The following is a 23677-nucleotide window of genomic DNA, read 5'->3' on the forward strand; positions in this document are numbered from 1 at the left end:
CCTCGAGACGATCTCCCTCGACTTTCACGACCTCGTCCGCAACACCATCGACTCTCGCCAGGCCTAGCTGGCACTCGAAGGTCAGTTTCTGGACAACGCCGAGGCCCGGGCTCTGCGGCTCGATGCGAGCTTCCACACCTTCGTGGAGGGTGACCTTGTTGTTGGAGAGTTCTGCCGCAAGATGAAGGCAATGGCGGACTCCCTCGGCGACCTTGGCTAGCCCGTGGAGGACCGCATCCTGGTCCTCAACGTCCTTCGTGGGTTCAGCGACCGCTACGCTCACCTCTGGACGTGGATCACCCGGCCGCGACCGTTCCCGACCTTCCTAAAGGTCCAGGACGACCTTGTCCTGGAGAAGCTCTCTTAGGGCATCCAGTCGGGGTCCTTGGCCTCCTCGACTGCACTTGCTGCAACTCCACCACCGCGTCCATCTGCTATGTCTGCTCCGCCCACGCCACAGTCCTCTGTTATGGGTCCCCTTCCCCCGGGCCAAGCGGGGGTGGGGGGGGCGTGGTGGTCGGTGTCGCGGTCGCGGAGGGGGACGTGGTGGAGGTGCTGGCCGTGGGGGCACCCCTGCTCCGCCGCCGGCCCGAGGTGCTTCCTAGCCCTCCTTTCACAACCCCTGGTCCGGGCGCATCTCCATATGGCCCTTCAAGGCTGCCGATGGCGAGCCTCGCCCACCGGCCATCAGCTGCCTTCGCCACTACTACTTCCTCCACTACTTGGCACCGGTGCCTCGGCCATCTTGGACATGATACCCTGATGCAGCTCAGTCATAGCGCCAACATTCGTTGTACTCAAGCTCATGATGAGCATTTGTGTCATGTGTGCCAACTGGGCCGTCCTATTCGTCTTCCTTTTATAGTTCTTCTTCACATGCGGCTCGAATTTTTTATCTTGTACATTGCGACCTATGGACATCTCCTGTCATCAGCATTTCTGGCTATAAGTACTATCTTGTGGTGGTTGATGATTTCTCTTATTATTCGTGGACTTCTCCCTTATGTGCGAAGTCTGATGCATTCCCCACAATTCTTCACTTTTTCGCTTGGGTGTCAACTCAATTCGGCCTCACTATTAAGGTCCTCCAGTGTGACAATGGCCATGAGTTCGATAACTCCACCTCTCGTGCTTTCTTCCTCTCTCATAGAGTCCAGTTGAGCATGTCTTGCTCGTACACCTCTCAGGACGGCAAGGCTGAGCGCATGATTCGCATCACCAACAACACTATGCGCACGCTTTTGATCCAGGCCTCTCTCCCTCCTCGCTTCTGGGTTGAGAGTTTGCACACCTCCACCTATCTCCTTAACCGCCTTCCTTCCGCTGCCCAGCTCCCACACCACACCACGCTCTTTTTGGTACCCTCCTCGGTACGATCGGTGTTCGGGTGTGCGTGTTACCCGAACACCACCGCCACCGCTCCTCACAAGCTACCTCCCCGGTCGACTCCCTTGTCTTCCTTGGGTACTCCCCGGACCACAAGGGCTACCGATGCTTTGACCTTACATCTCGTCAGGTCCTCATCTCTCGCCATGTGTTGTTCGATGAGTCTGTATTCCCCTTCACCACCACCACCCCCACTTCCACCCCAGAGCTTGACCTCTCCTCTTTGTTTCCCACTGACGCGGTGGTCAAACCACCTTTACAGTTGTCTACTGCAGGTACTACCACATCGTGCCCTTCGTCGGGGCCGTGCCCTAGCTCGTCGCTCGCCGGTGACACCACTGGCCCTGCTCCTTGTCCGGGCCTGGAGGGGCCACCTTCCAAGACGGCCCCCGTCACTGGGCCTAACGGGGCTCCCGGGCCATCCACTCCGGCACCGCCTGCGCACTTCGCCAAGCCAGTGCTCGTGTACCAGCGTCGTGCACGGCCTGCGCCGACACATCCGTCACCGCTGGTGGCTCCCTCTTCGCCGGGGTCACCAACACCACCAGCTGCTTCTTCTTCTCCGCCGGCGACGCCAACACCGCCGCCACGGCCTCTGGCTGCCCGTGTGACGACAGTGGTGTACCACCCATCGATTCTTCACCGCCACCCACGTCACGTTCACCATATGGTGACGCGCAACACAACTGGCACCCTGCAGCCCCAGGCCCTCGTAGTGATGCCTAGTGACTCGCAGGTCTCTCCAATACCCTCTTCCGTCTGCGAGGCCTTGTCAGACCCTCACTGGCGCCGCCCGATGGAAGAGGAGTTCGCGGCGCTCCTTGCCAACCAGACATGGGATCTGGTGCCACGTCCACCGGATCCAACATCATCACCGGCAAGTGGATCTGGACACACAAGCGTCGGGCTAATGGCACTCTCGAGAGGTACAAGGCACGCTGGGTTCTCAGGGGCTTAACTCAGCGCCCTAGTGTTGACTACGATGAGACCTTCAATCTAGTGGTAAAGCCGGCTACCGGGTGCTCTTGCTGGCTCTCACCCACTCCTGGCCCGGATGTCAAGAACGCCTTCCTACATGGTCTTCTCACTGAGACATTTTACTGCAGTCAGCCGATGGGGTTTGTTGACTCTTCTCGTCCTGACATGGTCTGCCGGCTCAACAAGTCTCTCTACGGCCTCAAGCAGGCCCCCGGGGCATGGAACCATCGGTTTGTTGCTTTCCTACTAACACTAGGTTTTGTGGAGGCCAAGTCAAATACGTCCCTATTTATCTAAACTATGGAGCTGAGACTGTGTACCTGCTGCTCCATGTTGATGATATTGTCCTCACAGCCTCCAGTGAGTCACTCCACCGCATTATCACCTCTCTACAGCAGGAGTTTGCTATGGAGGATCTTGGTGTGCTTCACCACTTCCTTGGGGTCACTGTTGAGCCTCATCCTGACGGGCTACTTCTTCATCAGCGGCAGTATACTTCTGGATATCCTCAAGCGGGCTGGGACGACAGACTGCAACCCCTGCTCCACTCCAGTTGACACATAAGGCAAGCTGTCAGAGGCCAAGGGTACCCCAGTGAGACATCCCACCGCGTACTGGAGTCTTGCTGGTGCCCTTCAGTACCTCACCTTCACCCGGCCGGACATCACCTATGCCGTTCAGCAGCTATGTCTCCATATGCATGATCCGCGGGAACCCCACCTCACTACTCCCAAGCGTCTCCTCCGCTACCTCCGCGGCACTATCGACTACGGCCTGCTCCTTCAACGGTTTTCCTCCACCGAGATGGTTGTCTACACTGACGCCAACTGGGCTGGTTGTCCAGACATTCGACGCTCCACCTCCGGCTACGCCATCTTCTTGGGCGGCAACCTGGTGTCCTGGTCGTCCAAGCGCCAGCAGGTGGCCTCCCGCTCCAGTGCCGAGGCGGAGTACCGCGCTATCGCCAACAGCGTGGCTAAGGCCTCCTGACTCCGGTAGCTCCTTGCAGGTCCATAGCCCTTTTCTCCGGAGCACGCTCGTCTACTACGACAACGTCAGTACGGTCTACCTCTCCACTAACCCCGTTCAGCACCAACGGACCAAGCATGTGGAGATCGACTTACACTTCTTCCGTGATCGAGTTGCCATCGGCGAGGTGCGGGTCCTTCACGTACCGACCACCTCCTAGTTCGCTGACATCTTCACCAAAGGGCCTCCCGTCGTCGACCTTCACCAACTTCCGCTCTAGCCTCAACACCACCCATGGCTAGTTGGGTCTGTGGGGGGGGCTCGTGTGCGTACTTCTTTTCATGGTCTCCGGTCTGTAACTCCGCTGCGCCGGTAGTTCAGACTGCGGAGGGGGGTGTTGGAGTATATGAGTAGGAGGCCCATGAGGCCCATGTATGCAACACTATATAGCTACCCTTCTAGGGTTAGCCCAATAGAGAATCTAATTCCAACAATTTCAACAGTTAAAATATGTAATAAAAAGCACCGCCTTAATTACCTGCTCAATTATCACTGACATTCCACAGCGATCAAGAAGAGAACTGAACTGATTATCATCAGAGGTATGACCTAGGAGGGTATCTTGATCTAAATTTTCAGGTATTGAGTATGTGTCCTGAGCTAAATCACAAATAAGGAAAGCAGCCATATCCCTCCCAGTAATATAAAAGCCTGAATACAGACTCTGTCTTTCTTCATCATGCCTACCATCCTGTAGTTGAAAAAACAGTTAGTAACAACTAGCTCAACAGTATGACATACTCTGGGGCCAAGAACTTACTCTTGTATGCAATGTAAAATGGCCAAAATCAAGAACAAAGTACTCATTGCCCAGCAAAGGTTGATAAGCAGTCAAGGGAATCCTAACTTTTGGTGCATCCAGATCAATATCAAGTCCAAATCTAGAAAAAGAACATCAATCTGTGAGAGCCAAAACAAACACATAATGGCAACGGATTGAAGCATACAATAGGAAATGTTGACATGAAAAGGTATCAGATGCGAGAAAAATAGTCTTGAACAATATGAGGTACCTAGACAAAAAAAAAAGATTCAGGCATTGGAGGACAAAAACCAAACTTATCAAAAATTCATCTATGATGTTGTCAAAAAAGAAGATTCATCTATGGAACATTGACACTTATGATAAGAATGAAATGCAAATGTTATTCTCCATACTTCCTGCTTTCACAGAAGGTCATGGATTAGAGTAAAAGTACTCGAACCGAGAAGCACATATACCTGCTTTGTTCCTCTAACACCAGCTGAAGCTGCTCCTGAGCCCTACGTGTGACCTGCTCGATCTTCAACTGCAGTTCAGAAGATCAGATAAATTATTAAAGCTCCAGCTCACTATGGACAAAACAAATAAAATGAGAATAAATTCAATCTAGACACCACAAACTTGGGTTATATGATCCAAAAAAAAAAAGATAAATGTACCTGTAGAGCAGTTGCTGTTTCCATAGTTACTGTTGGACTAACGGCGTTGCTTCGCTTAATGAACTCCATAAATCGTTCATAACTCTCCTTCAGAACCTAATGATGAGTACAAAACCATTGAGTGAGCTTTATGAGTGAGCTTTACAAAAATGGCAACAAAGAAAGTTTCCATATTGTGTTAAGTCATAATAAGCTACACATAAATAGGTACATGGATTGTTTGGATACTTTCTTGATTTATTGTTTCTAGACTTCACTATTGTTGCTAGGCGCACAAAAAAAAAGAGAGAGAAATCTTGAGATGCTATGGCACGTCCGTTATAATACATAAATGAAGCAAGAATCGGTCTTCCATGAATGAAGCAAGCATATCGACATTCGGTATCAATTCATCCGTGAGTACTCGGAGAACCGTAGCATCTTTACTGATTTCGTCACCATCAATCACAGACATTCTAACAAAGGCTAGGCGATTTTGTTTCCATGGGCTTAGTGCAAGGATTGGAATGGTCAAGATCAGCCTCAAAAACAAGGATTAGGGGGGACAACATTAGTGTAATAGTTGTGTATTGTGCTTAGCTATTTGGTATTGGGCCCTGTTTGGACCAACTTCTCTCAACCTCGCATTGAATCAAAGCTGGCTTTCTAGCCCAACTAGGTTCATAAGAATCATGGGAATGAAAAGCTTACTGTCTATTATATAAGCCAGTTCTAGGGGACAAAAACCGTGGAGGCGCGGCATCCCCTCACGGTAGCGGGCTGCCTTCTTGCTCAGGCACAGCAAGGCAACCATGCCTCCCAGTGCCGCCGCTACCACTGGTGCCCCCTCACCCAATCCTCAGCTGCACTTGCCAAATCTCGGTTATTGCAGCCTCCTTGCTCAAGCGACGAGAGGCCAGAGGGAGGAGGCGGTGTGGACAAGGACCATGGGGAGGACCTTGGCGGCGAAGGAGGATGAGACTAAGTTGGCGCAAGAAGGCACAGTGGATAGAGAAACCTGGAGAGGAAGAGGAGCGGCGGGGCGAAGGAGGAGCAAGGCACAGAAGGTATAGTGGCATCAGTCGAAAGACAAGGAGTTAGGAGCAGTCAGGCAGCAGAGCCTGAGAAAAAGCGGACTAGCGACGAGCAAAAGCTGCGGACAGGGGGCTGTGAATAGAATCTCCTTTCACGTGTAAATGGGCTGTAAAGAGAATCAGCAGGGGGAGGAAACAGATACGAAGCACGCTGTTTGGAACCCTCAGTCCGCTTTTCTTTTTACCAGAATCGGCCAAGAATCTATTCCAAACAGGCCGTCAGTAGTAATTAAGCTAATAGGCGACACATAGGTCAGTTTCCCTTTCTTGTCAATAATTAGGTAACATCGGTTGTCTTGTTTCCTTGGTAAGTCAAGGCAGCTGTCTAAACCTGTCAGGAATAGTAAAGTTAAATTTTGCTAGTAGCTGGGACACCAGCAGCAGCACTACTAAGGTTGATTCTACAAACCAACAATCAGTGAACGCTGAGCTAGTTGCTTCAGAACTGCACCAGGTTTCAGAATTCCCTCTCCAGCTCCTATCTCTTCCTCTAGTTGCAATCCAACCCAGTAAACATTAGAATTGAGCATTTGAATTGTGTTCCCAATTTTGGGCATAAATTCATCAAACTAAAATTTGTTTGCAAAGTGATCTCCAGTCACAAATAAGTGTTGCTATAGGATGTATTCAGTTAGCAAGTTTAAACTTTGATAATTCTTATCTCTTTGAATATTCCAAAAGAAATGAAAATAGCTTGGCTAGATTCATCATCTTCAAAAACAGTTTCAAAATATTATAGCTTTGCTATATTTTGCATATGTGTTATACTATTACTTAACTGACAAAACAGTGTCATGGTGTCTGCATTACTGTTCAAAACGATACTTATATGTGACTGGAGGGAGTAATGCAGGGTCATTAACTAATACTTTTGGAGATACCTTTGTGTTCTCACATCCATAAAACTTAAATAAAAAACGTTTGATTTTTTCTCAATAGATATTTTCTGGGGCAACTACTGGCACTAAACTACAGTAAAGATTAAAGAATACAAAATAATTGATATTGTCAACAGAAAACGTTGGTGGAGAGATTAAAAAGAACCAAGAATAAACCAACTAAAAGAACGAAAAATAAGAAACATGCAATTGCCTCCACATAATACTAGAAACACGCAAGCTTAGATAAATACCGTAACATGGCATGGTGATATCTTTGCCATGAGCTGCCAATCAAGGTCCATACCAATTGGTGCTCGCACAAAAGTAATATCAAGAGCATTACTCTTCCCCTCACTAACAACACTCTGCGAGTAAGGGCCAAAAGGAGTTATTGATAAAAAAATGAAAGCCACAAGAAAAATATAGAATGGCATGCAAACTAACATTTTTCATGCACCAGATAAATGACAGTCATGGCAACCATTTTGGCTGCCACAAATGATCTAGTAAGCTGCATGTGCTTAAGGTTATTCATGGTAAAGGTGGCCATGAATCAAACGATCCCTTGCATCTAACACGACCACCACCAGTAGAATGGTAACATACTAACATGTTGGTTGGACCCTGGAACCTCAATATGGGGGCATAGTAACTCATTTATCATAAAAAAATATAAATAATTTTGGTTTCGATGGTTTCAGGCCCTGGCTCTTTTTAAATGGTTTATTAGAAACTAACTAGTTCAACTACAGTTTCCCATATTAGAATGGTCTATTTACTCAATGCTCCAACTGTGAAACAGTATTACCAACTCTGGTTTTTCCCATCAAACAAACTGATAGTCAAATAACATCTATGCACAAGCAATGCAGATTTTTCATTAGGTGACATGATTGCAATTAGGAAACATTGGTGGTATTAGTGTTATTAATTGTTTGAGGAATGAGGAAGGCACAAAACAAGACCAACATGGTCTGTTAAATGCAGCTTATCACATGGATAAGGTTAGCCTGACTGCCTGAGCATGCCAACTTGTGGTTTTCATATTGTAGTACATACAAAAAAAGATGGCTAAGATGGACCAACATATTTTAGGTCAAAACAGAGTCTCATACAACTTCAAATCCATAAATTAATAAATTCCATCATACTCACTTACCTGCGCAAGAGATCCTTCTGGAGAAGATAGACCACAATATTTCAAAGTTACATCACAGCGTGTGCTCTTGGGATACAACTTAGTTGCAACCTGAAGCTGCTCAAATCTACCACATAAAACCTCAGTTCCATCAATATTGATGATCCTTGCACCAGCCTGGCCAATGGATACATCCATCATAAATCGAATCACATTTGGGGAAACCTTCTCAAGGGGGAAAGACAGATCTTCATCTGGTTGGTAACTCAACAGCTTATTAACAGCCTGCCACTCTTCTTTAGTGAGTTGCTCCTCTTCATCTAACTGTGGTTCTGGGTGTGTAGCTTCTTCAGAAGGTAAACCAGTTGTGTTCCTTCAACCAAAGAAAAGAAAGGGACTTAGAAAGAAGCATAAATGGAACTCTGAAAAGTTCATTCATTTGATAAAGTAAATTCAATTTAAAGCATCTCAGTATCCTCCAATCATCAAACTTTTGGCTTGTGAAATTATCATCCAACCAATTAACAAATGTAATATTGATTCTAGTTTTTAATAATATCCAGTATCTAGAAATTAGAAGCACTTCATAAAGCAGTGTTTGTGATTGTGATCAATAAGTTTACAAACCATCCAAAAGGCCACCATCTTTTCTTCGGGGCCCCTTTTCTATATAGTGTCTCCTTTGATTTAACTGTTTCAACCTTAGCATGAGCCAGCAACCTGGAAGTATGGAATAATACAATAAATGATGAAGAGCAACCTACATAAAGACAAAAGAAAACAATGCAACCCCAGGATATATTGCAGTAACACACCTCCAAAGTATTATGACCTTCATGTCTAGAATTTTCTCTATCTCACGAATTTCAGAAATATCAACCTTTGGTGCTTGTTGCAAAAGGGTGGCATACAATTGAACATAACGGCGTCGAAGCTGGCAGAGGTACCTAGTTCTCTCCCATGAGAACCAATAGCTGAAAAGAAAATGGTGATAAACAAAGCTAAGAAATATCAAAATTGTAGACATAAAAGCATAGTTTGACTAAGTAGTTGCACAATATTCAACATATATATCAATCAAATCATGAAGAACAAGGACTAAGATTAGAGATGCAGTTTTTGTTGGTTTGACACAACTACCCAATACCCCCAAAAAATAGAAAATAGTGTAAGTACCATGTAGAGCGGACCCATTAATTTTTGGGTCAGTTTGGGTTCTACTTGTGGGTAATTGAGTAACCCATTCTGAGTCAGCCACACATAGCAGAGGAGACGGCGGCTATGGCTGCAACTACTCGACCGCTGGGCGCAAACGCAGCTAAGGCAGCGGAGGAGCGGAGGGTACCAACAGAAGGGTACCCGCGGGAGGCTGCGGAGATTCGTTTTGCAGGGCTAGCTGTGGCTAGTAGCGACTGGAGCTGTGCCAGGTGCGAAAAGTGGCATTGATAGTGCTGAAGGCCACAAGAGAGTGGAGAATAAGATGCGCGAGGTTTCATGGTATCTCACAGAAGGTCGCCAATAAGAAGTTTTGAGTCTTGGAGGAGCTCGGGATTCGCCAGTTGAGGGAGCCCAGACGAGATTAACGAAGAACCTGAGAAAAATAATTGATCCCCCCTTTTCTGTGTTCTTGTTAGCAATCCGTCCATACATGTGACATTTTTCAAAAATTGATGCAATTTTAGGCTATGGTTCTAGTGAGATTTGATCTCTTCTAGTTCGATTTTAGACCAGCTCAACAATCCCATTCAAGAGTAACTTAATCTAGCACCAATAAAACGAATTTGGGTGCCCTAGGTCTATGATTTAGTGGCCTCCATGAACATCTATGGCCATGGAGAATCAGAATTAAGAGCTGGTGAACATTTAATGAAAAATGGAGCTTTGAATCAGAGTCACAAGTGCAATACAACAAGTGAATCTTGTCCAAGCCCAACACGCCAGCCCATGCTCTTTGCCTCCGCCATGCTAGCTAGATTGCCATGTGTGCGAGTAGGATGGCAATAGGTAACCGCGATCAGAAACCTGATGGGATTCTACCCCATTAGGGCTAATTTACTAACCCATGGGTGTGTTAATGGGCAAAAATCCATACCCATCGGGTTCGTGGGTACAGGTATGGTTATGCTCTACCGAACCCACAAACCCATGGGTAAGTGGGCGGAAACATATCGCACCTATTGGATACAGCCTAGCCCAACAAGTGAGTGGGCCCTTTATCCTTCTCCCAACGCCCAGACCCCGACCCCCACTAGCCCGCATTGTGCGTCGCCTCTACGCCGCCTCCTGCACACACATGCGCCGATGCCAAAGAGAGATGCGCCACTGCTCGCCGGCCGCCAGCGACAAGCCGCCGCCCTCAATCCGCCACGTCAGGGAGCCACCAGTCCACCACGGCTGGCAGGCGCCCATGACACAGGAGACAGGAGAGAGTCAGAGAGGACAATTCAACAAAATTGTTGGTGATCCATCGTGAACTCATCGACCTCCCATGAGTTCATCCCCTTCCAGCCTTTCCCATTCTCGATCTACTCTATTTCTGCAGTTCTTGTTGCTTGATTTCCCTTGTTCCCCACTTCCCCTTCCTGATTAGTGGTGCCCATGCCTTGCTACGCAATAGATGGCATCTCCAAATATGTGGTTGACCTCTCTCTTGATGAGCCTGAATTGCAAGCTATCTTTTGGTTTGGATGATTGTTCCTTGATGTTGTGGATGAGAATGAAATAAATGAGGAAGAAGAAACTTGATCCAAGCCTTAATGCCTTCTGTTAATTTCCTAAATCTGAGACAGCTGTATTTGAAAATTTGAGACCTACTGTGTTGTAATAGAACCTACTTGTCCTTTACTCCTGAAAACTAGAAGGTAATGTATAATCATACTATCATCATAGTATTATGTATGTACTGAACTACCAATTATTGATTACTGCCTTACTAATACATTCTATTTGGTTCCTGGTCTTCTGGACTTAGATAACGGACAATTGGAGTTGCTTCTGGTCCTGCTTTGGCCAGCAATTGCTATTACAAGATAATTTACCACTTTCACAATTTTAATATGTATTATTATCTATTTATTTAAAAAAATAGTAAAATGTATCTGTGTGACTGTGTATTAGGTTTTTTGGAGAATTGTCATATTTGTGTTGGTGTTATCAGATCCGACGAACTATAGCAACTAGTCGTGAATAGTCATCCTTATTGCAACGTGGGACTCTATAAGGGTCCATGATACAATTACCTTGACTAGAAACCATCAGCAATGCAAGCTCAAACGCATCATGCAAAGTCAAGGGCCCAAGAAGGACAACAATTGGTGTAAGATATAATCTGCTGCTGTCCAGAAAAGTCTGCAGGCAATTGCAGACAAAACTCCTTGCTACTGCAGTGCAATTTCCTAGCAGCTGCAGGGCAATTTCCTAGCAAGGCTTAGCAGCCAAGTAGGACTGCAGAGTAGACTAGACTTGACTAGCAGTCAACCTTCTCTTGTGCAATTTCTAAGAAAGCCACTAGGGCTGTTTCATGTAGTCTCTATCAGCTATAAATAGAAGGTAAAGGCACCAGCCTAAACCAGTTCAGTTGCCACAACCAAAGTGCAGAGCCTTGGCCAACGCTAGAGCTTCTGCAGTGTATGTGTGTGTGCTGTTCTCAACCCCTTTTTCTACCTCTAGCCATAGTGAGTGAGTGTGTGTGCTGGTAAGCTTACTGCTTACCTGTGCAGGAATCCCAGGGACCAACAATTGGCACAGAAGGTGTAACATCAAAATCAGTACACCCAACATAAATGCCTACAGCTGACTCAAATAAGCCTAGGGACTCTGTAACACAAAGAGGGTTAGCAAGGTAGCAGCAACAAAATGCTGAGGCTGGATAAGGATACTGCTTGAAACATGACACGCTCATTGTACATTCTCTTGTGATAGAACAGACAATATGAAGATGGAGAAAATCATCATTAAAAGGGTTACGGAAATCAAAATTAACTATTCCACTCATAACAATGAAAAAATAAGAGAGAATTAAGAAAGATACTCCTTCCATCCCAAATTATAAGTCATTCCAACTTTCAAAGTCGACATCTCAAGTTTGACCAAATTTATATAATAAAATAATAACATTTATGGCACCAAATAAGTATCATTTGATTCTTCATTAATTATATTTTCATAGTATACGTATTTGATATCATAAATCTTTGTAATTCTCTCTATAATTTTGGTCAAACTTGAGATGCTTTGACTCTGCAAGAAAGTTGGAATGACTTTATAATTTGGAACAGAGGGAGTAAATATTACCATAGTTTCTTTTGTCGCAGACCAGCCAGCACAGCATAACGCCACCAAGCACGACGATCCTCCTTCACTGATACAACAGGCCGTAAATGAGACACATCAACGCGTGTTCTAAACCTCGAAAATGTTTCCAACAGTTTGATGCCATCATAATACTGTGCCTGGCATATATAATTGCAAAAGGAAGTAAGTGTGTGTCAACACAAATAACTGAACATACTAAAGAAGTAGAGCAATGGGGTACCTCAGTTACAGTTAAAGAAACATCACTGAGGACAAGTGAGGCTTTCTCCAATGGGGTATCTGGATCCCCTCTTTCATTCTTCCCAAGTCGTTTATATTTAAGGGTTCCATTTATAGGCGAGACCAGGTAGTTCCGGTCTACTGCCCAGATGGAATTTCCAGAGCGATCATCAATGCCATCTTGAAATATCTGTTACACAACATCTAAGAATAAGTACCAAACAGGTACAAAACAAAGGTGTTGTAGCTGACAGGAGAATAACCTCACTCCATTCAGTAGGATTTAGAGCTTCCCATTTTTTATCAAGCTTCCAAGGATTACTGTCCGAGTCATGGTAGATGGCCAGCCTATGCAGTTCAACAGACTAAACAATGACAACAACAAGAATGAAAAATAGTTAACATAACAGAATAATCATCTGGATTATAACAATAATAAAAACAAAAGCAGATCATCGAAGAGGAATGTTACGACTTATAATCAAAATTGATCAATGCTGTGATACAGTATGTCAAAACAACCTAAGAAAAATAATAGTACCGCTTGTTAGCCTCAAGTATTGCAGTAACAAACCATCGAAGGAAAAAAAAAATAAATGGTTCAGGAGCACAAAACCAAATGATAATGAAAACCAACTAGATCTTTTTTTTGTACACGCAGGAGAGCTGCATATCATTGTATAAATAGAAGAAAGAGTCAAACATAGACCCAGTACCCCACACACACACACACGCACCCACTAATACATGGGGAATAAAGCAGCCCATCAGACTGCCCCTTCAGCAGTGAGCAGGGAGAATCCCTTAGCTCCTGCGAGGCTCCAGCAGTAGGCTTCATCCCTTGCCAATCTCAGAGCCACACTAACGTTTGGCACAATCCACAATACCATTAAAAACGCAATCATTTCTATGTCGCCAAATGCTCCAGGCCTCAGAATGACCATTAAAACCAACTAGATCTTGTTCCAACATTCACCAGAGTGGTACATAATTTGAATAGAAGTATATAAGGATGAAGGATGTATAGAAGAATTTCAGTCATCATAGAGATCAACCTATACTTCTTATAATGTTGCATTGTCATTATGTTCAGTATAAAACATAGGGAGCAGATACTATAACACGTACCAATATCAACCAGATGGGATACTGATTACTAGTTTCATAACTACTTCTATGCTAAGGTATCCCGTCAATACGACAATACCCAAAAAAAGAAGTGATGCTTCTGACATCAAAGGTTAATGAATATGTGCTAACCTTCCGCAGCTTATCTAGGGCTACACCTGCATCAAATGTTTCATTACCATCCTCATCCACAGTAACAGCTGCAAGTTTTGATAATGTGAAACCAGACGCAAATGGGTGCCCCGAATTGCTAGGGAAAAAATCAAGAAAATGTTACAAAATGAATACAGGAAAAGAGACAAATTAAAACAGATATGCAAGTGATTTAACAAACCTGACAGAATCTTCATATCTTATGTGTACATTACTGATGGTGACTTTAAGATTACCAATAATTGTAGATATTAAATTGTATAACCATGAATTTCCACCTGGTACCTAAAACAGCCGGGAATAACAGGAACAGATTATATAGGGTAACACAGTTGATATGGAATAGAATCTATGATAAATTAATAATACACCTAGTTGAGATTTTAAATTCACAATTTACAAACCATAATGTTGTGTGGTTAGAAATGAAACTAGATTTTAGGGGGTGTTCGGGACTGCTCCACAAACTCCACCATGGAGCAGCTCCACAAAAAACTGGAGTTTGTGGAGTACCTCTTTAGGTGCTCTCACAACTCCACCCTTTTTTCTCGAACTGAGTGCGTGGAGCTGAAACCGTTTGGCTAAAAAACGTGGAGCAGAGCAGTCCCAAACACCCCCTTAGTGTGGAGGTTACCTCCCTCACTTTCTAATTTGAAAAAATTATGAAGTTTCCCAAAAAAAATTATGAAGCCCACCACTTTGCAAACAATTACATCTCCCACCAAGGATCAATATGCTTCAAGAGAACCCAAACCTTCATAGCCATATGAGGTGTCAAATGTTTATCTATTCATGCTGATGTATCTCTCTGCTTAAAGAGCTCCAGGCTCCAGCTTAGTCACTCATAAACTAGATCCAAATAAATAATTGTCAAGCCATGATCATGACTGTGCATTGTATGCAATGTTCTGCTTGAGAGAAAGAAGAGTAAAGCTTTGGTATCTAAAATTCATAGGAGAATGTTTTTGATAAGTTCCTTTTATCTTATATATGCACTCATTGATTGAATCTGGCTCACTAAGAAAATTAGGACAAGTTCCCCTGCTGTTTTGCCGGTTCAAAAAAGAAAATTAGGACAAAAACTGCCCCCATTCCAATGTAGGTCGTTTTAGGATTTTCTTAAGTCCGAATTCCCTAACTTTGGCCAAGTTTATAGAAAAGCAAGAACATCAACAAAATCAAATTAGTTTCATTAAATCCACAGTTAAATATGTCTTGACTAGCAAACGTGCCCATGCGTTGCAATGGGAAGAATTATGAAACATTTACGGAAAAAAAAACAACGACGTGGCACATATTTATTTATGTTTTACCATTTCTTTAAAATTTAAAAGCTATAACTTATTTTATATGAAACCATAGCATCCATAATATAATGTGGCAATAATATGAGAATACCCTATTAAGCATGTATTAATTTAAAATACAAACATGATATATTTTCCCATTTCAAAGCTTAGAAATATTTACATGTAAACATATCTTCGCTTTATCTTTCATACTATCTTTATGTTGCTGCAAATTTTTCAAAAAAAAAAAAGATATGTTGCTACAGAGTTAATATCAAGTTTTGTGACTTCCTTTGCGGATCCATAAAAATCTATAATTCAACTGTCTCACTAAATTTAGGAAGGAGTTAGTTGCTGGCATGCAATGATTGGTCTAAGCGACAGAAAAGTACATTTGAAATGTCTTCAGATCGATGTTCCGCCATGGAAAAAAAAGTGTGACGTCCTTCCAAAGAAGTTTTGTTATGGATTGGTATATATAGGACAGGATCCAATACGTATTGGAATCAGACTCTTTTGCATCGATCATCGCTAGACACGATATATTCAAACTCCTATGGGCACGGGCCATATGAGTCCGGACAGAAGAAACTCTCCATTATTTGATAGTTAGGGGACGATGGACCAAAAAAATGGGCTGAAATTTTGCCTTTTATTATTAGGTATAGAGTATAGATATAGATATAGATAGTGAATTTATTTGGTATAGTAGTCTTCTCTACAACTAAAAAGATTCCAAGGGAATCATCCACGAGCAGAACCAAGCGAGCATGAGCGCGACTCGAAAACTCAAGAAAAAATACACAGGTACGACGTAATCTCCAAGCACACCATGCCTGCCATGTTGGGTGCCCAGGGCATCCGCGCCATGCTTGCCATGTCCGGTGCCCAATGCATCCGCGCCATGCATGGGGATGCCACGCGTCAACTCTTGCTAGGTCCACCACGCCGCACTGTATAGCCATGCCGCACGACGGAGATCCGAGGCCGTCATCGCCAAGGAGAAGCTTGCGCCACACACGTCGGGGAACGCCGCTCGCCCGTGACAGCGCCCTACCAGAGACCGAGCCAGGGACACCTTGCCGGGGTACTGGTCGTACGCGCCACGCATGGCCCATGCGGGGGTGTCCCTCCATGTCATGAGCCCGGGCCTCTGAAATCTCATGTTTGGTTTTGATAATTGATGATACCCAATATTGCTAATGCTTTGCTCTAAGTGACTAGACACATAGCAACATGGTGATGATGCCTAGGGCTCGGTGATGGACTTGGACATGGTGATGATCAAGCATCGAGGCTCAAGGCCAAGGTATAAAGAGATAGGTGTTTTCCCTTTCGGTGATCGAGACACTATAGAGAGTGTGATCATGTTTAAGATCGATAACCGACTATCAAGAGGGGAATTCACGGTTGAATTTGCGGTCCAAGTGCTCTCGGTTGAATTTGCATCAGCATCAGTGCTGGGATGAAGCAGGTGGCTGCAGTAACTGCAAGGACTACTTAACTTGTCAAGGGCGTCAAGCCCTACGGTAGCTGGACCTCGGCTACGTAGTTCGTAGCCGCGATCCGTCTTCTCCGGCGAGGTTTTGCCCCTCAGCCGCAGGCTTAGGTTTTAGAAGAGAAAGGGGATTATAGATAATAATTCTTGCTTGCTTATATCGAAAGTGTCTACAGATATTTATGTCCCTTTAACTATGCCTCCTTATGCTAAATAGCCTATTTGGGACTAATATAAATTGCAACATAAAAGGATAACTAAACTTATATAAAAATAACTGGGCCAACAACCAAGGCCCGCCCCTAGCCACCTAATTCGGCCTGGCTGCTGGGCGCGCCTTCTCCTGCTGTTGCAGCGCGCTCAGCGGTCCGCCGGATGTCTCGGGCCCGCCGCTGACGTGTGTATGTGCGGCCCCACATGACATCTCTCCCCCCCTCAAGATCCAGCTCGTCCTCGAGCTGGAAGGCGGGATACTTCTCGCGAAAATCATCCAAGTCTTCCCATGTCGCTGAAGAAGACGGTTCACCCTGCCAATGAACCAGGACCTGGCGAACTCCCCTGGCGAGACGAACCTGCTCCACCCGTGCAGGTACTGGAATAACGGCACCGTGATGGATGTCGGGCAGAGGCGGTGGAGCTGTTGGAGGCGTGCCCACGAACTTCTTCAGGGTGCTGACATGGAACACGTCGTGGATGCGTGCCTGGGCAGGAAGCGCAAGGCGGACAGCGACGTCGTTGATGATCTCCACGACCCGATAAGGACCCAGGAAGCGGGCTTTCAGCTTGCCCGTTGTAGCCTGGGGTAGCGAGGCCGGCGCACGCTGTCGGAGACGCAGGAGCGCCCAATCGTCCACCTGGTAGACAACCTGTCGATGGTGCTTGTCGTACTGCAGTTTCTGCGCTGCTTGTGCCTGCTCCAGACGGTAACGAACATCAGCGAGGAAAGCCTCGCGTTCCTCCATGTCGCGAGCCACTGCAGCCACTCGCGTCTCACCAGGCTCATAAGAGCGGATGGTGGGCGGGTCGCGGCCATACACCACACGAAACGGCGTCTCCCGAAGCGACGACTGGTAGGCCGTGTTGTAGACGTACTCAGCCCAAGGAAGCCACCGGAGCCACTGCCGAGGACGGTCGCCGGTGAAGCAGCGCAGGTACATGACGATGACGCGGTTGGCTGCCTCCGTCTGTCCATCTGATTGGGGGTGGAACGCGGACGTCATGTGCAGCTTGGTCCCCATGAGCCGCATCAACTCACGCCAGAACGCCGACGTGAACACCGGGTCGCGGTCCGACACCATGGACTGCGGAACACCATGCAGGCGTACTATGTCGGTGAAGAAAGCCTGTGCCACCGTCTCCGCCGTGTATGGGTGAGCAAGGGCGATGAAGTGGCAGTACTTGCTGAAGCGGTCGACGACAGTGAGGATCACCGACTTCCCCTGGACACGGGGCAGGGCTTCCACGAAATCGAGGCCAATATCTGCCCAGACGACGGTGGGGACTGGTAGCGGCAGTAGAAGTCCTGCCGGAAGTAGGTGTTCGGACTTGTAGCGCTGGCAGGTGACGCACGCCCGCACAAAGTCCTGCACAATCCGTCTCATCTGGGGAAAATGGAAATCCCGACGGAGGCGATGTAGAGTACGCTGGACCCCTTCGTGTCCATCATAATGGACCGCAGCCACGATCTCCTGTACCAGGGGCGAAGACGGAGGAATGTACAGGCGACCATCGTAGAGTACCATGCCGTCCGCCACCGTCCAAGGAGCTGCGCGTGAGCCAGCACGGATGTCGTCGTGGATGGTTACCAGTGCTGGGTCAGTGGCCTGAGCATGCCGTAGACGCGCGATGAAGTCGAAGCGCGGAGCGGAGATCGCCTGGAGGCCACCCACGCTGTCCTCCTCGGTGTCACGACGGGACAAAGCGTCGGCCACCGTATTAGAAGCCCCTGACTTGTATTCAACGGTGAAGTCGAAGCCGAGGAGCTTGCCAACCCAATGATGCTGAGGGATTGTGGCGAGACGCTGGTCGAGGAGATACTTGAGGCTGTAGTGGTCCGTCTTGACGATGAACCGGCGCCCCCAGAGGTACGGTCGCCAATGCCGTACCGCGAGTACTAGGCCGATGAGCTCTCGCTCATAGGCTGCTAGTGAGCGATGGCGGGGGGCCACCGGCCTGCTGAAGAAGGCGATCGGGTGTCCCTCCTGGATGAGGACGGCCCCAAACCCGTACGTCGATGCGTCGCACTCCACGATGAAGGGCTTGGAGAAGTCCGGCAGGGTCAGCACTGGGGCTGACGTCACGGCCCCCTTGAGGGCACTGAAAGCAGCTTCCGCCTCGGCGCCCCATGTGAACCCCTCCTTTTTCAGAAGCGCCGTGAGAGGGGCTGCAATGGCGCCGTAGTTGTGGACGAATTTCCTGTAGTAGCCGGCCAAGCCAAGGAAGCCACGCACTGCACGTGCCGACCGGGGCTGCGGCCAGTCGTGGATAGCCTGGACCTTGGCGGGATCCATGGCGACGCCGGCAGCGGAGATGACGTGGCCGAGGTAGGCGACAGAGGAGACGCCGAACGAGCACTTGGACCTCTTCACAAAGAGGCGGTGTCGGCGCAGGATGTCCAGGACGACGCGGAGATGGCGGAGGTGGTCCGCCCAAGTGGTGCTGTAGATCAGGATATCATCAAAAAAAACAAGTACGAACCGACGGAGGTAAGCGCGCAGCACGTCGTTCATCAGAGCTTGAAACGTTGCCGGGGCGTTGCACAGCCCGAACGGCATCACCAGGAACTCGTAGAGGCCATCGTGAGTGCGGAACGCCGTCTTGTGAACGTCCTCCGGGCGCATCCGCACCTGATGGTATCCCGACCGTAAGTCGAGTTTGGTGAAGAAGCGGGCGCCATGGAGCTCATCCAGGAGCTCATCGACGACGGGGATGGGAAACGCATCCTTGACGGTGAGGGCGTTGAGGGCGCGGTAGTCGACGCAGAACCGCCATGAGCCGTCGGCCTTCTTGACGAGGAGCACGGGCGAAGAGAAGGCCGAGTCGCTGCGGCGAACAATGCCCTGCTGGATCATGGCTGTGCACTGGCGTTCCAGCTCGTCTTTGTGTGCCGCCGGGTACCGGTATGGACGCACCACCACGGGCGCCGAGCCGGGCTTGAGGGTGATGGCGTGGTCGCGGGCACGGGGTGGAGGCATGCCGCTGGGCTCGGTGAAGATGTCGTCGTATGCTGCCAGCAGCCCGTCGAGGAGGGACGCGCTGGAAGCCGTGGCCGCACGCAGACTGGGTGCGCCCGTGGACGGCACTCCTGCCCAGCAGAATGCGCGGCCCTGGTAGGTGAAGGACAGGGACCGTGCCGCGAAATCCCACACGATCGGTCCGAGGGTCGCCATCCACTGTGTTCCCAACACGATGTCGTAGCCTGCAAGTGGCATGACAAAAAGGTCGATGGCGAATGTGGTGTTGTCGATGGTGACCGGAGCATGCCGAATCACGCCTGGGCATGGAATCTTCTCGCCATTCGCGACCATGGCCGTCATGCGTGCACGGGGCTGAACGCGGAGGCCGGTGCGTCGCGCAGCCTCCTCGGCGATGAAGTTATGAGTGGAGCCGCTGTCCAGGAGGGCAACAAATGTCGCTGTACCGACCGACACCCGGACCTGCATAGTGTCAGCAAGCGGCACACCTGCGACTGCGTGGAGAGAAAAGACGGGTGCCTTATGCTTTGCCAAGAGCTTGGGATAACTAGGCCTTATGCTTTGCCAAGAGCTTAAGAGAATGAGGGAGACTAGAATTGTTTCTTCATAATTCATTGCTTTTCCATTGTGTCCCATGGGCTGAATATAAAAGGTACATAGGACTAACACCTCTTGTGCCTAGACAATATGGTACTATTCCTATAGACAAATAACTAAGAGAGACACTAATTAACACTAATGGGCTTAAGGCCCAACTAGGACACTTGCGCCCTACGGCGCCCCTCTTTATGCCCATGACATCTCCCCCGCCCTTGGAGACCCAGCTCGTCCTCGAGCTGGAGAGCTGAAGCGAAATAGGGTTAAGCCTTTTACATCTCGGCTTCCCCTTTTTATTGAAGACTAAAATACAAGGATATCCACCTGGATCCCATGGAAAGAGCGCCTCTGCTGGCTTCATGTAGGCTGAAGTGTGGAGTGTGAAGCAGCTGGCCCTTATGCTGAAAGTGTCTAGCACCACGGCAGGCACAAGGATAAATGAGATAGCCTTTGATGCCTGATGCTGGATGCGAGGTCGCTGCACTGGAAACGCCCATACTTGGACCTCCACTGCAATTGGAGCCGCAGGCCGTATCGGCGAGTCCGAGTGGATGAACACGTATGACAACGTCGAGCTGAGGAGCACGCGTATCTGCCGCACCATGCGACGGACAAGCATTCCTCGCACTGTTGCCTGGAGGCGCACCGTTGCTTGCTCCTTCGATGCTTTTGTGGCACGAAGAGCCTGCGCTCGGCGACGTGCCAGGAGTCTTCGTGCTGCTGCCTGGAGACGTACAGCCGCCCGGCATTCACGGTCCTTCTTATCCTTCGCGTTGAGCAACTCCTTGATCCGATCCAGCTGCGTGAATATATCAGCAAAGATGCGGGAAGTGTCGTTGGAAGCAGGAGACACATGGTGGAGCAGGTCGGGGCACGGGGGCGATGTGAAGCGCAGGTGCAGGAGCTCGGTGAAGCGACGCCACGCCGGGGTGCCTTCAGCGTGCTGGACTTGTAGGAACCAAACCCGGGCGTCATCTTCCAAATTACGGGAAACCAGCCATACCTTTTCTTCCTCCATGATGCGCTCTCGGCGGAAGTAGGAGTCGCACTGGTTGACGAAGCCCACAGGATCAGATTTCCCCGCAAATTTAGGGAAGTCCATCGAGGCAAAGCGTGGCAGCGGCGGTGTGTTGTGGCGGATCTGGATCGATGATTGTGGCGGCGGTGGATGGTGGTGATGGGGCTACGGCGCGGCGGCTGTGCTGATGGGGGTGCAGCGGTGGCTGGTGGCGTTGCTATGGCGGCGCGGCACGATGGATGAGGTAGGCGACGCGGCGATCTGGATTGGTATCTTTTTTTGTGGAAACGGCTGATGGAGGATCGGAAGTGCTGGAGGATTCGGCTGATGGAGGATCGAAGGTGCTGGAGGATCCGGCTGATGGAGGAGGATCGCTGGACTCTCTAGATACCAGATGTTATGAACGCGGTGGATATTTGGGAGATAGATAACTAGGCCTTATGCTTTGCCAAGAGCTTGGGATAACTAGGCCTTATGCTTTGCCAAGAGCTTAAGAGAATGAGGGAGACTAGAATTGTTTCTTCATAATTCATTGCTTTTCCATTGTGTCCCATGGGCTGAATATAAAAGGTACATAGGACTAACACCTCTTGTGCCTAGACAATATGGTACTATTCCTATAGACAAATAACTAAGAGAGACACTAATTAACACTAATGGGCTTAAGGCCCAACTAGGACACTTGCGCCCTACGGCGCCCCTCTTTATGCCCATGACATAACTGCTGGTGCTTCTCGTGATCAAATCTATCGCCATAGGCGTGTACAAAAATTCATGACCCTACTGCAAGACTACTTGACTGCTGGTGCTTGCTGTGACCAAATCTGTCGCCGTAGGCGTGTAGAATATCCATAACCCCGGTGCAACGCACGGGCATTTATCTAGTTAATATTTATTTTTTACATAAACTTGGCCAAAGTTAGATAAGTCTGACTTAGGAGTTAGGACCAAACTAAAATGACTTATAGATGTAACAAAGGGAGTAATAAAGAAGCACAAAAACATAAAGCATTGAGAGAATAGGATAAGAACCATACAGGTCCTGCTCTTGAGTTCCTACTTGTTGCTTCAACAGTTGCTGCCTCTGCAGCCTGCAGAACAAAGGCAAAAGGCCTTAAAGCTGTGTGCATACAATTTGTCAGAAAAAGACAGATACTCTGACAACAGGTCAACTAGAACTGAGAAAAGCTAAAAAAATAACAGCAGATAGAAGTACAGCAGTGCAGCTACCCCACCACTTCACCCCATTAAACCATCATTCAACAGGAGACTAAAAAACTGCTGGGAATAAGAATCACCATATCGCTGATTATCTTCAGCAGGTCATAACCAAAGGAGAAAGCTCAATGATAAGGTCATAAAAGTGGAGCTGAGGTTAGTTTGGTGGCAAACTGGGAATCAACGAGTTCAGATGTAAGAGAAGGAAACTTGGAGCAAATGGAGTAGATTGATCAAGTACACGGTATTAGATCACATAGTGCTAAGGTATCCCTCAAAAAAAGATTATTTTATTAAGAGTATCTCGACCCTATGCTAACTCAAAGCAATCTTAATAGAATGCACACTGCTAAAAAGAAAATACCACAGAACATGAAAAATGCCGAGTACAGATGCCTACTTACGCGTAAAACAACTCAAAGTAATACATGGCCAAATACAAAGTCATTTTGAATTGGCTTGTTCACATCATAATAGGATCAAAAATTTGACTCGTGACTGTCAAAGAAGAGAATAAGCAACGATAAGATAGCAGGAAAGCAAACCTCAATCTGCTGAAGCTTGGCTTCAAAAAGTTTTTCTCTATCTTCTTCCTGAAATTGAAAAAGAAAGGTGAGATACAAAAATATAATCAGCAACCCGAAGAAAGAGTGTCATTCATATAAATATTGTTTCCACTTCGATTGAAAATACTAATAATAAATAAATACCTTGAGAGTCTGTCCATCAGGAGCAGGATGAGCAAGAACAAATAGACGATCAATAAGGACAATAACTGGTTCTTTACCAAGGCTCTTCCATGGGACCTATCAGAGATCAAATATTAGCATTATCCACAAACAAAACTTGACTACAAAGGCCAACAACAACAAGTGTTGAACTGCTGACAATGGGATAAAATAAGATAAAGGGTGACTGCTGGTGGTATGCATATTTAAGTGATTCTAATCCAGATTGACCTTGTGCATACATGTAATGAAGAATATGATAGTAGTGTTCCTCGTGATAATATACTGGCATGCTGAAAGAAGTAAACTACCCTTTCAAAATGCAAACTCAGAAACAAGCTAGATGATAACAGCTTTAGTAAGCAACTGTTTAAACAATGTTAGATACTGTGACGTAAGAATGCAACCACAAAA

At 47.3% G+C, this 23677-nt stretch overlaps 1 protein-coding gene across 1 annotated transcript in view; it reads right to left on the bottom strand.

Moving 5' to 3' along the window:
- The window catches only part of LOC8056654, an 88370-nt gene that overhangs the window by 62212 nt on the left and 2481 nt on the right, over nucleotides 1-23677 (bottom strand). Inside the window, exons 4-19 of the mRNA XM_021459886.1 lie at nucleotides 23246-23341; nucleotides 23081-23128; nucleotides 22355-22408; nucleotides 13903-14006; nucleotides 13701-13818; nucleotides 12704-12805; nucleotides 12442-12630; nucleotides 12201-12358; nucleotides 8723-8881; nucleotides 8535-8627; nucleotides 7929-8280; nucleotides 7021-7134; nucleotides 4816-4911; nucleotides 4615-4682; nucleotides 4154-4274; nucleotides 3872-4084 (exon numbers count right to left, since the gene is read on the bottom strand). Of these exons, the coding sequence (XP_021315561.1) occupies nucleotides 3872-4084; nucleotides 4154-4274; nucleotides 4615-4682; nucleotides 4816-4911; nucleotides 7021-7134; nucleotides 7929-8280; nucleotides 8535-8627; nucleotides 8723-8881; nucleotides 12201-12358; nucleotides 12442-12630; nucleotides 12704-12805; nucleotides 13701-13818; nucleotides 13903-14006; nucleotides 22355-22408; nucleotides 23081-23128; nucleotides 23246-23341 (2085 nt within the window). The remainder of the gene's footprint in view (nucleotides 1-3871; nucleotides 4085-4153; nucleotides 4275-4614; nucleotides 4683-4815; nucleotides 4912-7020; nucleotides 7135-7928; nucleotides 8281-8534; nucleotides 8628-8722; nucleotides 8882-12200; nucleotides 12359-12441; nucleotides 12631-12703; nucleotides 12806-13700; nucleotides 13819-13902; nucleotides 14007-22354; nucleotides 22409-23080; nucleotides 23129-23245; nucleotides 23342-23677) is intronic.

Source organism: Sorghum bicolor, chromosome 4, assembly GCF_000003195.3.
Source record: "Sorghum bicolor cultivar BTx623 chromosome 4, Sorghum_bicolor_NCBIv3, whole genome shotgun sequence".
Classification (NCBI taxonomy): Eukaryota; Viridiplantae; Streptophyta; class Magnoliopsida; order Poales; family Poaceae; genus Sorghum; species Sorghum bicolor.